Source organism: Oncorhynchus mykiss, chromosome 11, assembly GCF_057628025.1.
Source record: "Oncorhynchus mykiss isolate SJ-2025 chromosome 11, ASM5762802v1, whole genome shotgun sequence".
NCBI lineage: Eukaryota > Metazoa > Chordata > Actinopteri > Salmoniformes > Salmonidae > Oncorhynchus > Oncorhynchus mykiss.
The window spans coordinates 23904574-23923460 of NC_143032.1; the positions used below are offsets into that span (position 1 = coordinate 23904574).

The 18887-nt window shown below is 41.2% G+C and overlaps 2 protein-coding genes across 4 annotated transcripts; both read left to right on the forward strand.

Annotated features, from left to right (window-relative positions):
- Positions 1 to 5139: 5139 nt before the first annotated feature.
- Positions 5140 to 13822, forward strand: LOC110535505 (ferric reductase 1). 3 transcript variants are annotated; one of them, XM_021620541.3, is made up of 16 exons: positions 5140 to 5212; positions 5656 to 5839; positions 5989 to 6122; positions 7617 to 7714; positions 7918 to 8077; positions 8245 to 8439; positions 8693 to 8794; positions 9011 to 9155; positions 10525 to 10632; positions 10755 to 10867; positions 12258 to 12344; positions 12546 to 12637; positions 12730 to 12788; positions 12911 to 13048; positions 13324 to 13349; positions 13471 to 13822. In XM_021620541.3, the coding sequence occupies exons 2-16, from the start codon at positions 5656 to 5658 to the stop codon at positions 13558 to 13560; spliced, it is 1731 nt and encodes a 576-aa protein (XP_021476216.3). In that variant the 5' UTR covers positions 5140 to 5212; the 3' UTR covers positions 13561 to 13822. The 3 variants fall into 3 exon arrangements, with proteins under 3 accessions (XP_021476216.3, XP_021476217.3, XP_021476218.3); XM_021620542.3 differs by having other exon boundaries at positions 7620 to 7714; XM_021620543.3 differs by lacking the exon at positions 5140 to 5212 and adding an exon at positions 5494 to 5594 and having other exon boundaries at positions 5712 to 5839.
- Positions 13823 to 13888: 66 nt separating this feature from the next.
- eif1b (eukaryotic translation initiation factor 1B) lies at positions 13889 to 16648 on the forward strand. Its single transcript, XM_036935212.2, has 4 exons — positions 13889 to 14165; positions 14738 to 14901; positions 15577 to 15678; positions 16465 to 16648. The coding sequence occupies exons 1-4, from the start codon at positions 14135 to 14137 to the stop codon at positions 16507 to 16509; spliced, it is 342 nt and encodes a 113-aa protein (XP_036791107.1). The 5' UTR covers positions 13889 to 14134; the 3' UTR covers positions 16510 to 16648.
- The last annotated feature ends 2239 nt before the right edge of the window (positions 16649 to 18887 follow it).

Sequence of the window (18887 nt, forward strand, 5' to 3'; positions counted from 1 at the left end):
TTCTTACTGTACATACTGGAAGTGGCATTGCCCAACGTACTGACATTTTTACCAATTAGCTGTGTAGAAACAAAGGAGACTCAACCAACAGCACAGTTTCAGTGCCACTCACATCCTGTCATTTTCAATTATCCTGTCAATATTAATCATTACAAAAAGGAAAACACTCTTGTATAATTCCAGTCATCACCCTTGGCACCTTTGTCATAGATTGGTGGTAGATTGTATTCAGTCATTTCAGTGAAATTATTATAATGTTCTACCTATTGTTGGGAATAGCAAGGGTCCCACCTGGCACAGATGTCAGTTCAACGTCTAGTTTTGATTTACATTTGGTTGAGTTGTCAACTTCCATGTATTCAATGTGAAATCAAAGAAATATCACCCTGCCATTGGATTTTGGTTATTTATTTAAGAAATTACGTGAAACAATGTTGATTCAAACAGTTCTTGCCATACAAAGTTACTAGTCCAGCGTTGGACTAGTAACCCGAAAGGTTGCAAGTTAGAATCCCCGAGCTGACAAAGGTACAAATCTGTCGTTCTGCCCCTGAACAGGCAGTTAACCCACTGTTCCTAGGCCGTCATTGAAAATAAGAATTAGTTCTTAACTGACTTGCCTAGTAAAATAAAGGTAAAATTAAATCTTCTGTGGACACAGTTCGTCTTTCTAAAGCCTCGGCTCCAGGCTTCGCTCACGTTGTCTTTTATTGTCACTAATGGGAAGTGTGGGTGTTTCAGCACATACAGTGAATTCAGAAAGTATTCAGACTCCTTTTTTCCACATTCTGTTACGTTACAGCCTTATTCTAAAATTGATTGAATTGTTTATTTTCCTCATCAATCTACACACAATACCCCATGATGACAAGCAAAAACTGAAATCAAATTTACATAAGTATTCAGACCATTTACTCAGTACTTTGTTGAAGCAGCGATTACAGCCTAGAGTCTTCTTGGGTAGGACGCTACATGCTTGGCACACCTGTTTTTGGGGATTTTCTCCCATTCCTCTCTGTAGGTCCTCGCAAGCACTGTCAGGTTGGATGGGGAGCATCGCTGCACAGCTATTTTCAGGTCTCTCCAGAGATGTTCGATCGGTTTCAAGTCCGGGCTCTGGCTGGGCCACTCAAGGACATTCAGTCCCAAAGACACTCCTGCATTGTCTTGGCTGTGTGCTTAGGGTCATTGTCCTGTTGAAGGTGAACCTTCGCCCCAGTCTGAGGTCCTGAGTGCTCTGGAGCAGGTTTTCATCAAGGATCTCTATATTTTGCTCCATTCATCTTTGCCTCGAACCTGACTAGTCTCCCAGTCCCTGCCGCTGAAAAACATCCCCACAGCATGATCCTGCCACCACCATGCTTCACCGTAGGAATGGTGCCAGGTTTCCTCCAGACGTGACGCTTGGCATTCAGTCAGTCCAATGAAGTTCAATCTTGGTTTCATCAGACCAGAGAATCTTGTTTCTCATGGTCTGAGCGTGTTTAGGTGCCTTTTGGCAAACTCGAAGCGGGCTGTCATCTGCCTTCTTACTGAGGAGTGGCTTCCGTCTGGCCACTCTACCATAAGGGCCTGATTGTGGGAGTGCTGCAGAGATAGTTGTCCTTCTGGAACATTCTCCCGTTTCCACAGAGGAACTCTAGAGCTCTGTCAGAGTGACCATCAAGTTCTTGGTCACCTCCCTGACCAAGGCCCTTCTCCCCTGATTGCTCAGTTTGGCCAGGCAGCCAGCTCTAGGAAGAGTCTTGGTGGTTCCAAACTGTATTTGGGGGCCTTCAATACTGCAGAAATGTTTTGGTACCCTTCCCCAGATCTGTGCCTTGACACAATCTTGTCTCTGCGCTCTACGGACAATTTTTTTTCAACCTCGTGGCTTGGTTTTTGCTCAGACATGCACTGTCAACTGTGGGACCTTATATAGATATGAGTGTACGTTTCCAATCAATTTAATTTACAACAGGTGGACTCCAAGTTGTTGTAGAAATATCTCAAGGATGATCAATGGAAACAGGGTGCACCTGAGCTCAATTTGAGTCTTATAGCAAAGGGTCTGAATACTTACATAAGGTATTGCCGTTTTTTATTTTGAATACTTATGCACACATTTCTAAAAGTATTTTTGCCTTGTCATTGGGTATTGTGTGTAGATTGAGATAATGTTTGTATTTAAACAATTTTAGGATAAGGCTGTAGCATAACAAAATGTGGAAAAGTCAAGGGGTCTGAATACTTTCTGACGCACTGTATGTCCTAGGGAGAATCTCAATTGCATACTCCTCACACCCTCTCCTCACCTCCTCAAAACCCATTGGATGAGAACGCAAGAGGTCCCTCCCCTCTGACCTTCTCTAATGGATTTTGAGAAAGATGCGATCAGAGGGGACACAAGAAGTAGGCAATTGAGATTCTCCCCAGTCTTGTTCACCAGACACTTCCTTTTTAATTGTGTCCAGGACAGCATCCAAGTAAGTCTGCAGCGCAGAGTGAGGAGTAGCCTTCCACCTAGTGAAATAACATCACTTACCAATGGTAACATAGGCCTGCTATTGGAAGTTAGTATAAAGTGAACAATAACCTTATTTCAACTATTTATTCTCAATGCCCTTTAGTGTTATTATGAGCTGATAGTAGATACATTTAAATGTAAGCTTTAACAAATGCTGTATTTAAATATGTAACATGTCCATCTAAAAAGTTAAGTATTGTATATATTTTAAATTATTTTGACAGTATTCTTGTAATAAAGTCCTTCTGAAGCTCTTTAAGTTGGGATGATGTCATGTAGGCTAGCTTTGAAGGAGAGGCTCCTTCACTAGAGACATCATTGGACTCTTTAAATGTGTATGAAAGTTATTAATTTAAAGCAACTATAATTGTATATTTTGTATTCATTCATCAACATTCAAATCCTTCCATAAACAGTGCTTACTACACTGCTAAAAAAAAAGAGAACACTAAAATAACATCCTAAATCTGAATGAAATATTCTTATTAAATACTTTTTTCTTTACATAGTTTAATGTGCTGACAACAAAATCTCACACAGATTATCAATGGAAATCAAATGTATCAACCCATGGAGGTCTGGATTTGGAGTCACACTCAAAATTAAAGTGGAAAACCACACTACAGGCTGATCCAACTTTGATGTAATGTCCTTAAAACAAGTCAAAATGAGGCTCAGTAGTGTGTGTGGCCTCCACGTGTCTGTATGACCTCCCTACAACGCCTGGGCATGCTCCTGATGAGGTGGCAGATGGTCTCCTGAGGGATCTCCTCCCAGACCTGGACTAAAGCATCCGCCAACTCCTGGACAGTCTGTGGTGCAACGTGGCATTGGTGGATGGAGCGAGACATGATGTCCCAGATGTGCTCAATTGGATTCAGGTCTGGGGAACGGACAGGCCAGTCCATAGCATCAATGCCTTCCTCTTGCAGGGAACTGCTGACACACCAGCCACATGAGGTCTAGCATTTTCTTGCATTAGGAGGAACTCAGGGCCAACTGCACCAGCATATGGTCTCACAAGGGGTCTGAGGATCTTATGTCGGTACCTAATGGCAGTCAGGCTACCTCTGGCGAGCACATGGAGGGCTGTGTGGCCCCCAAAGAAATGCCACCCCACACCATGACTGACCCACCGCCAAACCGGTCATGCTGGAGGATGTTGCAGGCAGCAGAACGTTCTCCACGGCCTCTCCAGACTCTGTCACATCTGTCACGTGCTCAGTGTGAACCTGCTTTCATCTGTGAAGAGCACAGGGCGAATTTGCCAATCTTGGTGTTCTCTGGCAAATGCCAAACGTCCTGCATGGTGTTGGGCTGTAAGCACAACCCGCACCTGTGGACGTCAGGCCCTCATACCACCCTCATGGAGTCTGTGTCTGACCGTTTGAGCAGACACATGCACATTTGTGGCCTGCTGGAGGTAATTTTGCAGGGCTCTGGCAGTGCTCCTCCTGCTCCTCCTTGCACAAAGGTGGAGGTAGCGGTCCTGCTGCTGGGTTGTTGCCCTCCTACGGCCTCTTCCACGTCTCCTGATGTACTGGCCTGTCTCCTGGTAGCGCCTCCATGCTCTGGACACTACGCTGACAGACACAGCAAACCTTCTTGCCACAGCTCGCATTGATGTTCCATCCTGGATGAGCTGCACTACCTGAGTGACCAAAAGTGACCAAAACATCAGCCAGGAAGCATAGGAACTGAGAAGTGGTCTGTGGTCACCACCTGCAGAACCACTTCTTTATTGGGGGTGTCTTGCTAATTGCCTATAATTTCCACCTGTTGTCTATTCCATTTGCACAACAGCATGTGAAATGTATTGTCAATCAGTGTTGCTTCCTAAGTGGACAGTTTGATTTCACAGAAGTATGATTGACTTGGAATTACATTGTGTTGTTTAAGTGTTCCCTTTATTTTTTTGAGCAGTGTATAAGTCCCAACTACCAACAGTTAAATTAAAATAAATGTCCAGTTAAAATGTCACTTAAAATTTTGTATATAACTCATACCCAAATAAAGTTGTTGACTTGTCCTATTGTTGTATTTGTGGCAAAAGCATACATTAGAGAAAAAACACTTATAAAACCACACCTCAATCCAAACAGTTTTTAAACTGCTTGCTATTTCCTCAAAGAACATGTCATATTAGCTCATTGGCTGAGCTGGCTAATCAGCGGTCCACTCACATCTATATGTTTAATGATGGTATAATTCCATGCCATTCTGTTGTTGGGGTACGCCTACACCATTCCAACACAGAAAAGTGGCGTTTTAATATAATTACCATTTTCTGGAAGAAAAACTATTTCACTCATATTGTAATTCATTATATGTAATATATTGCATAGAAATCTGGAAACAATGGACAGTTACTTTAAGTATTTAAATTGTATTCATTTTTATTGGCTTAATTTTGCATGGTAGGTAACACTTCAGGTGTACCTGATTATTTAATTGCTCAAGCCAGATAGAGCAACAATGGTGTTTTCAGATTGTTCTATATCAGGGCTCTCCAACCTTCTTCCTGGAGAGTTTACCATGCAGTACGTTTTTTCTCCAACCCTAATCTACCGCACCTGATTCTAATAATGACCTGGTTGATCAGATGAATCAGGTTAGTTACAACTGGGGTTGGAGTGAAAACCTACAGAAGGGTAACTTTCCAGGGACAGGGTTGGAGACTCCCTGTGTAGTGTGTTTGTCTGAAAGGCGAGCTTTTGTTTGATCACCTAATACCAATCTATTTTGCGCAATTAAGTATTTCTATTAAGTTGCATCCTCAGTTTACTTGTATTACATAATTCATGTCCTTATACCCAGGTGTATAGTAGCAACTGTTGTCTTCTATAAGATGTAGTGTTTATGTAGAAAATAAATAGTAATGACACGAACTGTTCTGAGCCAGAACTAGCTGTATTTTTGTGTTGTAAAAACACTTTGGTCTCACAGGGTTAAGTGCTTAAGGCAACCGCCGTACTTGTCACACTAGTATCCAGAAGGGAGGTCCTCTCTCTGTCTTAACGTTAACCTCACACAAGGCACTAAACTAGAAATTCTGCCCTCACCCAAACACCCTAACTTGTCGACTCAGGTACGCCACGCTCTCCATCAGTAGCCTGTTCTTAATTATTTTTCGGTTTCATTTAATCTAGATGGATCGATACATATTGATCATTGCGTGTGTTCTGCGGATCGTGCGGTGCTACAGCTCCGGAGAGGTGACTGAGGCGTGTGACGATATGACACCGCAACACTTCGTAACCGCACAGCAGAGCCCTGCACCATTCTCTGTCACCGCTGACCGGTCCAGCTTCAAGGAGGGCGATGAAATCACAGGTGAAAAGTCATGTCATATTTTTCATGCAGTGATCTTGAACACTCACCACTATAGTTTTTACTCATGTTATGGTTTAGCTGAATCTCTGTCTCCATTTTCTATGGTGACGCAACTGGTGTTTTAAATCAATTACACACTGTGTTGACAGTCCGGCTCCTGGCAGATTCCACTCCATTCATTGGGTTCATGTTACAAGCCAGAGCAGTTAATGGAAGCAGTCCTCTGGGAGTCTTCACTGTAACAGGTGGAGAGGCCCAGCTCCTCACCTGCAACGGGCAACCTGTGAGTCTTTTCCCATAGAGATTGTGTAATTTAATTATGTCTTCCCACATGGCCTATAGCCTGTTTTGCTGTTATGAGAGCTACAGTATTACATAACATTGAAAGGGTATTTTTTTTTAACCCTTTTTAGCCCTAAATGTATTTGAGATGTAAGAAACGCTCTATTTACAAAGTGATCAAATATCCTGTTCCCACATTGCTGTTCCTGCTACCCCAAACCCACTAGCCTACATTATGTAGTTTGCTCATGAAATATGTTTTGGGCCATTTGACCCCAGGAAGGCAATTTTTGGGGGGCATCTGATTGGCCTGGAAATTTTCACATAGGAACTTAATTTGGGAGGGCATATTTATTACAATCTTTTGGGGGGAAAATCATTATGATTTTAGGCCTTTTAGCCCTAAACATGCTTCCTGTAAGACCCTATGATCGGTGAACCATACATGATGCAGCTATCTTGGTGTCATTATACTCCTAACAGTGATCTAAATATGGAATATGTCAAGATTCAAATCTTTTTTCACATTGAATAAATTAACATGAAATCTGAATCTCAAGTACCCTTTTAATATATAAATAATTTGATTTTTTAAAATGTTTTATTTACATTCTCTTCAATTTGCTCAAATTTCCAGTGGGCTATTTCTTTTGAAGATGATGCCAGTTTTATAGATATAAATTGACATTATAGGTTGTTAACCACAGCCCTCTAAGATCGCACATTCAGCGAATCACTAGCAGAGGGAGTTCCCTTTTAACCAGTGCTTCCATTAACTGTGTTGGTGGTGCTCATAATTTAGAGGTTGCACCACAAGTCTAAGGTGTGTGTGTGTGTGGAGACCAGGTTAAACTCTGAGACCTAGTAGTAGCAGGGACCTTTAAACAATTGTTATTTTTTAATTAAAAAAAATAACTTGCGGCTTACTGAATTCCAGTAAGCCTAAAACTGAGCTCTTGTTCATCCACGTTGGTGAAAGATGGACAAAGAATGGGAGCCGGGCAAGTTGAACCTGCTGTGGTTGTCCCATGGCAAGTGTGCTCTGTTTTCTTTAGGCATGCATCTTTTTGTGTATGTGTGTATATATATATATATATAATGTTAAATAAATTCATGTTCACCTGCATTGCTTGCTTTTTGGGGTTTTAGGCTGGGTTTCTGTACAGCACTTTGAGATATCAGCTGATGTACGAAGGGCTATATAAATAAATTAGATTTGATGTTAATGTAAAACAAATGACAGCATGTCTATGTCATGTACGATTGATAGGGTCTTACAGGAGGCATGTATAGGTCTAAAATGGCCACTTTCTTCATGGTTTGAGACAAATGTAAAAAGAATATAAAACATCCTTTCTAGAACGTCTTCTGGTAATTCTCACATAGAAAATCTGCGATACCAGACATTTTTAGGCCTTCCTGGTGTGGAATCACCCTGCTGCGTCGGAATAAAGCCTAACTAAATATTCATGGATCATTTTGTTCCTGTTCCCAGAAGTCTGCAGTTTCTCACACATCAGCATCAGCTAAATTATCCATCCAGGGAACATGGAGGGCCCCCACATCAGATGGCCTTAACTCTATCCAATTCAGGTGATTCATCCATCCTGTAGCTCCTGAACCAGAATGTTCAGTACTTATACCCTCAGATCTGGTTTCCTGGACACAGATTAAGCCTAGTCCTAGACTAAAAAGCACTTTCAATGGAGAACCACCATTGAACATGATTTTTAGTGTAATACTGAGTCTGGGAAAACAATCCTTGATGCTATTACATTAACTATTTGTTCTGCTAGTGCATCCTTTGTAATAGATTTCTCCACCTTCTGGGTTGGCGTGACAAGTTATCCAGTCACGTTCAGTGGCACTACTGCAACACCAGCTAACAGCACATCCATACCCATCACCTCGACCACCTCCGCCTCATCTACAGCAGTATTTCCATCCCAATCCTCAGTACGTATGGTGTTGGATAATAGTATTTGAAACATCTGTCTTAATGTATCACACGTAACTGACTCTCTGACAATATTGCCATATTAGATTTTCAGACTTATATATTTTTAAGAACTTACATCAGTTGTCCCAAGTGCTTTACAGTAAGATTGATTTGTTTGCAACAGTTGTCCATCTCGAGTGCTGGATGTGGCAGCAGTAAGGTCTGTTTCAGGCAACCTCTGAACTGTGACCCTGGGGTCAGCCCAGACTGTTACTTCCTATCTGCTATGACCTCTACCAGGGATGCAGCCATCCATTTGGAAATGACTGGCCCTTCAGATGGCTACATCGCCATCGGCTTCTCAGATGACCAGATGATGGTAACGCTCACTGCCTTCAACCTGCCCTCATCTAGCCTGGTACTCATAATGGTCAAACATGTTTGGCATGACAATGCCCATTAGGAGTTGGCAAGACTGGGCTAGCAGATCTGTAACCAGGCTATCCCTTAAACAATTTTCTAACTAAACTTGTTCCTTTTTCATTTATATAAAAGTAACTGGACTGAATGTCTCTACATTTGAATGAGCAAATTCAACAGATGTGACTGTGTTCCTCTCCTCTTCCCATAAGGGAAATGATGATATCTTTATTTGTGGCCGGGACAGTAACGGGTTCATCCAATTGCAACATGCCTATTCAACAGGAAGAAGGCGGCCGGACATAGTTCCTCTGGTATTGCACTTCTCTCACGCTCGCTTGTTATTATGACATGAATGACGTAGGTGTTTACATAAAGCTTAATAGGGTTGGGGTCCATTCCAATGATTGGGATTTCTGTTTACTTCCTGATTTGACTGAATCTAAATGGAATTGACCACAACCCTGATGCTTAATAAATCCTAAAACAATCGGTATTGATGCAAATGTTTCTTGTTTGTCATTTTGTAGGGAAAAGTTTCTGATGTTAAATCCTCAATGCAGGATGATATCATTAGCTGTTCCTTCACGACTAGGAGCCCCATCTCAATTCCGCGATCGGTACGGTCCAGTTCCCCCTACTACCTCATGTTTGCTCACGGACCAACCAGTAATGGTAGAGTATGAGGGAGAGGACATGGTTGTATCCCTCTTCCATTTGATTTTCAGATTACTATAACAGATTTGTTATCTAACAAGGAATATGAACTAGTTGGTTCGAACAATGAGTGCTGATTGGCTGAAAGCCGTGGTATATCAGGCTGTATACCACGGGTATGACTATTTTCACTTCTAATTACATTGGTAACCAGTTTATAATAGCAATAAGGTGCTTTGCGAATATGTCCAATATACCAAGGCTAAGGGCTATCCAAGCCTTGTCGTGCAGAAGACCAGCCTTTAGCCCTGGTACAGTACATTCGGAAAGTATTCAGACCCCTTCCATCACATTTTGTAACGTTACAGCCTAATTCTAAAATGTATTTAATTATTTTTCCTTATCAATCTACACACTAACCCATAATAACAGATCGAAAACAGGTTTAGAAATGTTAGCAAATGTGTTAAGTAAAAAACAAGTATTCAGACACTTTGCTATGAGACTTGAAATTGAGCTCAGGTGCATCCTGTTTCTATTGCTCATCCTTGTTTTTGCAACTTGATTGGAGGCCACCTGTGGTAAATTCAGTTGATTGGACATGATTTGGAAAGCAACTCACCTGTCTATATTAGGTCCCACAGTTGACAGTGCATGTTGGTGCAAAACCCAAACCATGAGTTCGAAGGAATTGTCCGTCGAGCTCCTAGACAGGATTGTGTCGAGACACCGATCTGGGGAAGGGTACTAAAAATGTCTGCAGCACTGAAGGTCCCCAAGAACAGTGGTTGCCATCATTCTGAAATGGAAGAAGTTTGGAACCACCAAGATTCTTCCTAGAGCTGGCCGCCCGGCCAAACTGAGCAATCGGGGGAGAAGGGCCTTTGTCAGGGAGGTGACCAAGATCCCTATGGTCACTCTGACAGAGCTCTAGAGTTCCTCTGTAGAGATGGGAGAACCTTCCAGAAGGACAATCATCTCTGCAGCACTCTACCAATCAGGCCTTTATGGTAGCGTGACCAGACGGAAGCCACTCTTCAGTAAAAGGCAGATAACAGACCACTTGGAGTTTGCCAAAACGCACCTAAAAGACTCAGGCCATGAGAAACAAGATTCTCTGGTGTGATGAAACCAAGATGGAACTCTTTGGACTGAATGCCAAGTGTCACATTTGGGGGGAACAAATTAATACATTTTAGAGTAAGGCTGGAACCTGAGTCAAGGTGTCTGAATACTTTCCCGAAGGCACATGTACCACAACCCCCTAAGGCCTTATTGCTTAATTATAATATTTTGGGCGTGGTACCGATGACGTCAAGCCAACATACGACACACATGAATGCTGAACTAAGGTTATCCTATTTCTCTTTTTGGTTGACTTTTACAGGGGAAATTGGGCATCATACAAGCACCTTCCTCAGTGACACTAAGATGGATATTTCAAGACCTCAGGGCATCACCAATGCAATCCAGCCTCCTATTATCAAAGCACATGGTAATGTTACTGTTGTCCTAGGGAGCAGACTTTTCATGCATAACCTCAAACGTTATTGTAATATACTGATTATAACTACAGATACTAGTGTATTGATGACTGGTTATCCTGTTGCGCTTCAGGTGCCCTGATGTTGATAGCATGGATGACCACAGGTAGTCTAGGAATGATCACAGCCAGGTATCTCAAAGGTGTGGCCAATGGGAAGGAATGTTGGCACGATGTTTGGTTTCTGGTGAGTTTCTGTTACACTAACATATTGGGTACAGTATAACGGCGTTCGATTAATCGCCCGCCTTAGATTGAAATGTCTCCACCCCACTGCTATCGAATTGGTACCTTTTACTATAGCATGATTGGCTAAGTGTCAAGCGGGCTGTCACGTGTGTTTGCGAGGCCGAAATCCTGGAACTCCCAGTCGCAGACATCTGAAGCTATATTAAGCCAGCACATAGATGTCAATCACATTGGCACGTCTAGATAACGGTTTCTTTGTCTATGGGTCAGGATGTGGGCCCTAGGCATGTGAGGTGTGTCGTAGTTATGAGAATACATCTATAATCAAACACTTTGTTTTTAAGGCGAGGCAACACACCCTGGTGGGGGGCAGGATAGGATAAAGGAGGCAATTAAGACATGGATTGTTTGCCATTCAGGAGGTGAATGGGTAAGGCAAGTGCCTTTGAACAGGGTATGGTAGTAGATAGCAGGTGCATCGGTTTGTCAAGAACTGCTACACTGCTGGGTTTTTCACGCTCAACAGTTTCCCATGTGTATCAAGAATGAGCCACCATCCAGACAACTAGGGGAAGCATTGTAGTCAACATAGGCCAGCATCCCTGTGGAACACTTTCGACACGTTGTAAGAGTCCATGCCCCGATGAACTGGGGCCGTTCTGAGACAAAAAGCACAACTCCATATTAGGAAGGTGTTCCCAATGTTTGGTATACTTGGTGTAACTTAATCTTTCAATGCAAAATACTAAACACGTGTACATGAAGTGCATTTTTTAAAAATTAAAATGTTATCTAGAATAAATGTTTTGCCACATCAGTATATTCAACGTGTACAAAGATTATCTAATGTAACCACACTTTGAATGACGATAGATGAGAAATTAGTTGAACCGTCCAACTTTCGGGAAAATGGCAGTTAAAGACAACTCTGCCGAATTTAGCCAATCAATCGCACACATAAAAAAAAGTATATGTATATATATATCACCGTCACAAAGTAAGTTACTATGTAGATATTAGTTTGTAACGTTCTCTATGTAATGGGCTTTTAGATTGTGATTTAATGTATTGAGCTTTGAAATTATCGATGTCAATTTGAATGTGGTTCAAATTCCATAACATTGACAGTATGATAAAACAAAAGAGTTTGCATCAAGTTTGATTTTGTTTTCTAATATTAAAGGACCAATGCAAAATGTAATTTCACCCTGTCGCGCCTTGCCTTAATTTGGCTTGTTGGAAGACTATTTGCGTCACGGGAGGATGGTACATTTCTCATTGGAGTTGATCAAGTTTAAGAACTCCTGGTCTAGATTGTATTAGGTGGAAAGTTCTTAGTACTAAATAATGATGCCACATTATGTCCTCTTGGCTTTTATGTTCATCAGGTACACGTGTTTCTTATGACACTAACTGTTGCTGCCACCATCATTGCCTTCATCTTGTCCTTCTCACATGTTAGAGGCTGGAGTGGGGTATGTAATCAAACCTTTTTATTGCGCCTATACATTTATTATTAAAACAAACGTCAGTCTTAATAGCCAATTTCTTCTGAATGAAGTTGACTAATGCTGGCTAGCCTACAGTTTTCTTACTAAAACAAACCTACTTCATTATGGAAGGCTCAGATAATTGAAATGGTTACGAGACACTTTATGAGGCCAGTGTGTTCATAGGGAGCCCATCCTGTGTTGGGCTGCGTCATGATGATTCTGGCCTTCTTCCAGCCGATCGTTGCCATGTTCCGATGTGGACCTCACCATCGCTGGTAAGGGATCTATAATCATACCTCCTGTATGGGAGTTTGCGTATGTGTAATTGTCTATAAACTATGTGCCATATTTTATCTGTTTTTCACAGGCGATTCCTCTTTAATTGGTCGCATGCTTTAAATGCAGTGGCGATAAAAGTTTTAGCTGGTAAGGAATTGTGATATATTTTTTATTTGCGTAGTACAAAGTGTTTATTTTCTCAGTCAGTATTTGTCAGACGTTTGTTGCTCTATGGACATGTTAGTAATTGTGTTCACATTTTCTTCCAGTGGTGGCCATATTCACTGGGTTGTCGTTGATTGACAGCTCTGAGGATAAGTGGCTTCTGAAGGTGATGGGTGGTTTTGTTGGATGGGAGGCAACACTGTACATCCTGCTAGATGTTCACATGCGCTGCAAGTGCAGTGGTGAGCGAAAACAAATATACAATATATACAATATTAAATTCCGGTTAATGCTATCCACAATATTAGGTTGCTCAATATTGTAGGGGTTTGTATCTTAAAGACGATTTCTTCCCCCCCCAAAAAAATATGACTCTTGGCCTTTGTCTAAAGCTCTGATGAAGGACGATAGGCGACACATAAGCTTGAATAAACAAACGAATACCAGCAACAGCAGTGTACAGGTTTCACTTTTCTTTAAAAATACTACATCAATTAACTTTTTTTCCTTTTTCTAGATAACGAAGAGGGTGCTTCTGAATCGGTAGGCTGAATCCCACCATTGAATCACATTTTTAAATGCTTACTTTATTAATGATTTGTAAAGTGATACATTCTTAACTATTCTGTTAAGGTGTGATTTGACTTTTCATTTCTCCCCACAGGCATGCAAGGCTTTGTTACTACTGGTCCTGTTTTTCCTAGGAAATATGGCCTTTTTGGGAGCACTACTTGTTGGAATTGCCATGTCATGAGCTGCTGAGCAATGGACAGATGCGCTGTCATGATATTTCTATAATATAGCTCACTTTGACTGTATATTTGACATTTTATAACGTTATGCTCAGAATCATACCGAAAATAGTTGTGATACCTTGTTTACACTGGATGATAAAACGGTATTTTAAATTGACTTCACCCATAATGTTTAAATTACATGTATATCATTATTAATACTGTAAGTGACTTATAATAAAGTAATTGTTCAAAATGTGTAATAAACAATTGTGCAAACTATGCATTTCCTATTTATATTCACCAAAGTTACTGGTTAGGCAACGTCCCTCCAACAAGGTGGATGGCAGTATTGAGTCCAAAGATTCATTGTGGTGGATGTCTTGCTAGCAGCACCAACGATGAAGTCGAACAAAAGCAAACGGATTCGAATACTTTTTGTTCGAAGCCATTTTGTCAAGGATACGAGTCGTGCGCTGAGGTTGCTTTTGTCCTTTTATTTGAGCTACTTTGTTAAATAATACTCGTATAAATAGGCACGGCATTACATCGCCGAGATATTTCATCTCCACAAAGTTATCGTCCTAATATCGCATGTCCTCTATTCAGAACCTCCAATCTTTTGGTAAGTTAAAGCGCAAATTCTAGCCAGCTAGAAAGGCTGACGTTAATTGACTGTAGCGTTACTACGTTAGCAAATGTACATTTAGACCATCCTTGACTTGATGGTACAATTTAGCCACGGCTGTTTTGAAAATAAACAGCTTAATGAAATACGATGGCCCGGCTAAATTATTGTAAACTAGTTGTATAGCTAAAAGCTGGCGCTAACGTTGGCTGGCCAACTTCCCATGGCAACTGCTGAACTGTTAGCTACGGTCTGTCATTAACTTACGCGTTAACGTTGGTTAGGGATGTTATCCATGTTTTACGCTTCTATCGTGTTGGGTGTCTAAACGGGGCAAGACGACCAGTCAGTCACCTAGTGAACGTTGAATCCAAGCTAGCTAACCATCTAATAGATTACAGTAGCCAGCCAGGACGAGAGAAAGTGGTATTTCTAGGTAAAATGTTTTTTTTTTTTTTTAGCTATTAACAGTGCATATTTGATATGACACCCGTCACCGAATTTAGCCTTGCATGAGTAGCTAAATAAACGCGTAGGATCTCCCCCCCCCCCCCCCCCTCGCTTTTCAGATCCCTTTGCTGATGCAACCAAGGGTGACGACTTACTCCCGGCAGGGACAGAAGATAAAATCCACATAAGGATACAGCAACGAAACGGACGCAAGACCCTAACCACTGTTCAAGGGATCGCGGCCGATTACGACAAGAAGAAGCTTGTGAAGGCCTTCAAGAAGGTGATGATGCGGTCTAGACGTATTCAAGTTGTATTTTTTTTATGTACAAGAATCTTAACTTGCAAGCCCCAGCCTAGTGAAACATTCAACATTAAAGTCTAAGAAAACAAACGAAGCTATATACACTGTCAGTACCGAATGTGCAGAGATACTGGAGTATTGAGGTATGTGTAGGCAGGGATTAGCTTGAGGACTTTTTGTTTACATCCATTTGTAATGACAAGCAACACTCAAAGTGCATGATGCTGAACCCCTATGGCTATTACCCTTTGCAGAGTGGAAAATCTATTTGCAGCATCAATAGGTCTGTTTTATTCCATAAGCCACCAGTTATCACTGGGGAATTTACTGGGGTTCCCCCCCCCCCCCCCCCCCCCCCCCCCCCCCACACACACACACACGAAGATGTAGCTAGCTAGTGCTTGAAAGGGGTTTTGGGCTTGTCCTGCACTGAATGCTAATAGAAAGGTTACTTGGCCACATGCCCCTCTCAACCTCTCCCTGTGTCTTCTATTATTTAACTGGTCATGTTTTCAGATGTCTCTAATTGTAATGTGTTACAAAACAAATACCCAAGACAGTGTTTGTTTACTATTTCAACTTTTCATGCCAATGTCAGCTAATTTACACAAAGCTAATCATGTGATTTACTGGGGTTGTGTCTGTGCCTGACAGAAATTTGCCTGCAATGGTACTGTGATTGAACACCCTGAGTACGGTGAGGTCATCCAGCTGCAGGGAGACCAGAGAAAAAACATCTGCCAGTTTCTCATGGAGGTAAGCTTCTTTCAGATGTGTGGTTGTTTTACCTACACTTGTTGAATGCACTGATTGTAAGTCTCTCTGGATAAGTAAATGCCTTCAAGTAATCAGATGTTAGATACTTTGCTGCATTTCACACAACTTGGTCACACACATACTCTATACTACTTAAGCATAGTCTAAAATGAATACTTAACAGAAAACCAATAGAAAAACCAAACTGTAGTGGAGCATTATCAAAGTTGTGACAATGTTTTGATTCTGAGGTAGAACTTCACCTAGAAAGAATCTGGTAGCCCCTTTAAAAAAAAAAAACAGGGTTGTCAGTGGTGCAGAAACTTAATGCTGGAATCCTTAAAGGGGTAATTCACCCAAATGATAAAATCATTCATTGGTTTTCTTACCCTGTAAGCAGTCTACGGACAAGGTATGACAGCAATCCAAGATTTGGTTTATTTTCCCTGGCACTGTTTCCACCTGCTAAAGTTTTAGCATTTGTGACACAAATCCCACTCAAGTCATGGGACCGATATTACAATTTTTCGTGTATCATTGTCCAAATCATCTGGAAGTATCGAAAAATCGATTTGTGAAGCTCAGTCATGTATAGATGTTTTTACCATGATGTTTGAAAAATGCTAATATTGGTCCCATAACATGGGCTTTTTTCCCCACATACTCTTGGCTCTGTAGTCACATCGACTGTAACCTACTGGCTGTTGTTTGTATTGTTAGTGTGTCCTGTGGTCTTACTGTCACTGTGTAGCCTAATTTGTGTCTACCCCCCCCCCCCCCACACAGATCGGCATTGTCAGGGAGGAGCAGTTGAAGGTCCACGGATTTTAAAGTAATGCTGTTGCTTCAAGACCAGGACCTCATCAGCTTTTAGACTTTTCTGTTATGTATTGACCAATAAAGTTCAGCCGCATGTCTGATGTAAAACTCTGAGGCAATAAAAACACAATGTCACATTTTTTAAAGCGCATAACACAATCTCGCCTCTTATTCACACCGTATCCTCCATCTCGGATCTGATTATAGAAACATGTACAATTGTTGAAAATGTAAATTAACTCCCAATGTCCTGTATGTATGCAACATTACCTTCAGCACACCCAAGCATGCAGTGTTTGCCCATTGTGGCCTGTAACAGATGGGTATTGGGTCTGACAGGAGTCCAGTGTTGGACTGTAACCTGGCCCATGTTTTTCTTAACATCACTGCCCAGTGAAACATCTGCATGTAAAATGGTGCTGTCAGGAAGCGGTCTTATCAGAGGTACAAAATTCCACTTAGCCAATTCCTGTCATCTATGCAATATCCTAGATTATCAGACCTGCACAGCTGTAGAGTAATGGATGGATACTCTTGGTCATGTTATTAGTCAGTCAGAGCTTGATGTGTTGTCTGCTTTTTCTGGATACCCTGGTTAAACCAGATTAAACACTGCAGCGTTAACCAGCCTATATTGGGGAGTCTGCAGCAGAACAGAAGGGCCCTAGCTGCACTATTAATTTCTACAAATCCCACACGTAGCTAGAGCCACAGGGTAATCAGATTCTGTGTTCGGTGTACGAACAAGCAAAGGAAAAGTGAGTGACTCAATCGATGCCTCCCAGATGTCTTCCATGGACAAACCTAACAAGTGCATTGTGTTCATATTTGGCCAAAAAGTGTAATCCGTTTAAACTGTATTTATGATATTAGGGAGATCATTGTGTTTTTTTGCCTCAAAGAAAATACTTATCTAAACTATCACTCTCCCAAGATGAACTATGTACAGGTGATCATCTGAATAGGGACCAGTAGTGATTGGCGTTTCAGGTCTTTTCAGTGAGCCTGCTTATTTGGCTCTGTTCATCTAAAAGAGCATTTCAATTGGCTCCCAAATGGCTCTTTGTTCAGTAGCGCTTAAAACTACCTCAAACTGAAAAAATGGCTAATCTACAAAGTTGCATAATGTGTGTGGACCTGAAAATGTCTCCTCACTGTTGCTCCTGCAGTGAGGAATTACAATCTTCAGAGGATGTTTATATAATTTATCTGCAGATAATTGTCTGGAACTCTAAAAGCAGTAGCAACAGTATACCAAATTAATGGCTTTTTCACTAATGTGATTCGGTTCCCGACATTCACCAAAAAGCCGGTCGTTTACGAACGATCCCATCACTTGTTACTTGGTAGTTGTTGAAGACAAATCACTCGCATACTTTGATACTATTGGAATTGATCATAGCTTGGAACCAAACTGAAATGTTATGTTTGCCTTTTGTTTTACTTCACAACAGAATGTGAGCAGTGTATTTTGGGTTACCAGGCTACCTTTTTTGGGGGGGGGTGGGGGTGGATTTTTGATGTCTGACGTTCAGGATTACAGGATAAAATCCCAGGGCATTTGATCACCTTTCTCATCTTAATCTCTAGTGCCTATTAGGGAATAGGGCTGTTAGAATGTGTCATTTTGTTACTACAAACTACAAAGCAATATAATGGGTTTTATTATAGTCTAATCATGGATCTCAGAGATTTGTTGCTAAATGTTTTTTTGTTGTAAAAATGCAGTAAGTGCAGTTTGTTTTATGAATATTTGATATGGAAAACCATGCCCTATATATGTAACAAATCCTTCCTTCCTTGCATGACAAAATACTGTATTTACCTTTTATTCATTTAATTTATCATATCAATGACCCTGAACAGTTTTTAATAGCATATCCTCTATATTAACCTTAATACTATAATACCATCAGGTTACAATCTATGTTTCAATTTCCTCTCATATCTACAATTGACCGTGTGACTTGTTATGAGCAAACTGTATATGACCCAATGATAATATCTTCTAATGACAAATGTAATTGCACAATACATTGTTTGAATTTGCCATGTTTGTTTGTCAGCACAGTAGTAACCCAACACGAGTCCTAGGTCAAAGCTCTGTGCTGGAAAACCTTGATAGTGCCTGGGTGAAATTGTCCCTTCTGTTTCTCATGTGAATTTCCTTTATTTTTTCGGCTTCGGACCAGTGTAACTTCTCACTTAAAACATAGATGTTGCGTTTCATTTTGGTTCACCTCTGGTTCTGTCATACTGTGCATTTGCCTCCATTCTGGAGCTCTAGCCTTTAATCGGGTTACTTCTGGTCTCATCCACAGCCAGTCTCCTGACCGTCCTACAGGGTCAAAACATGCCCATAATCCTCTTAAACAGGCTAGAGGAGGCGT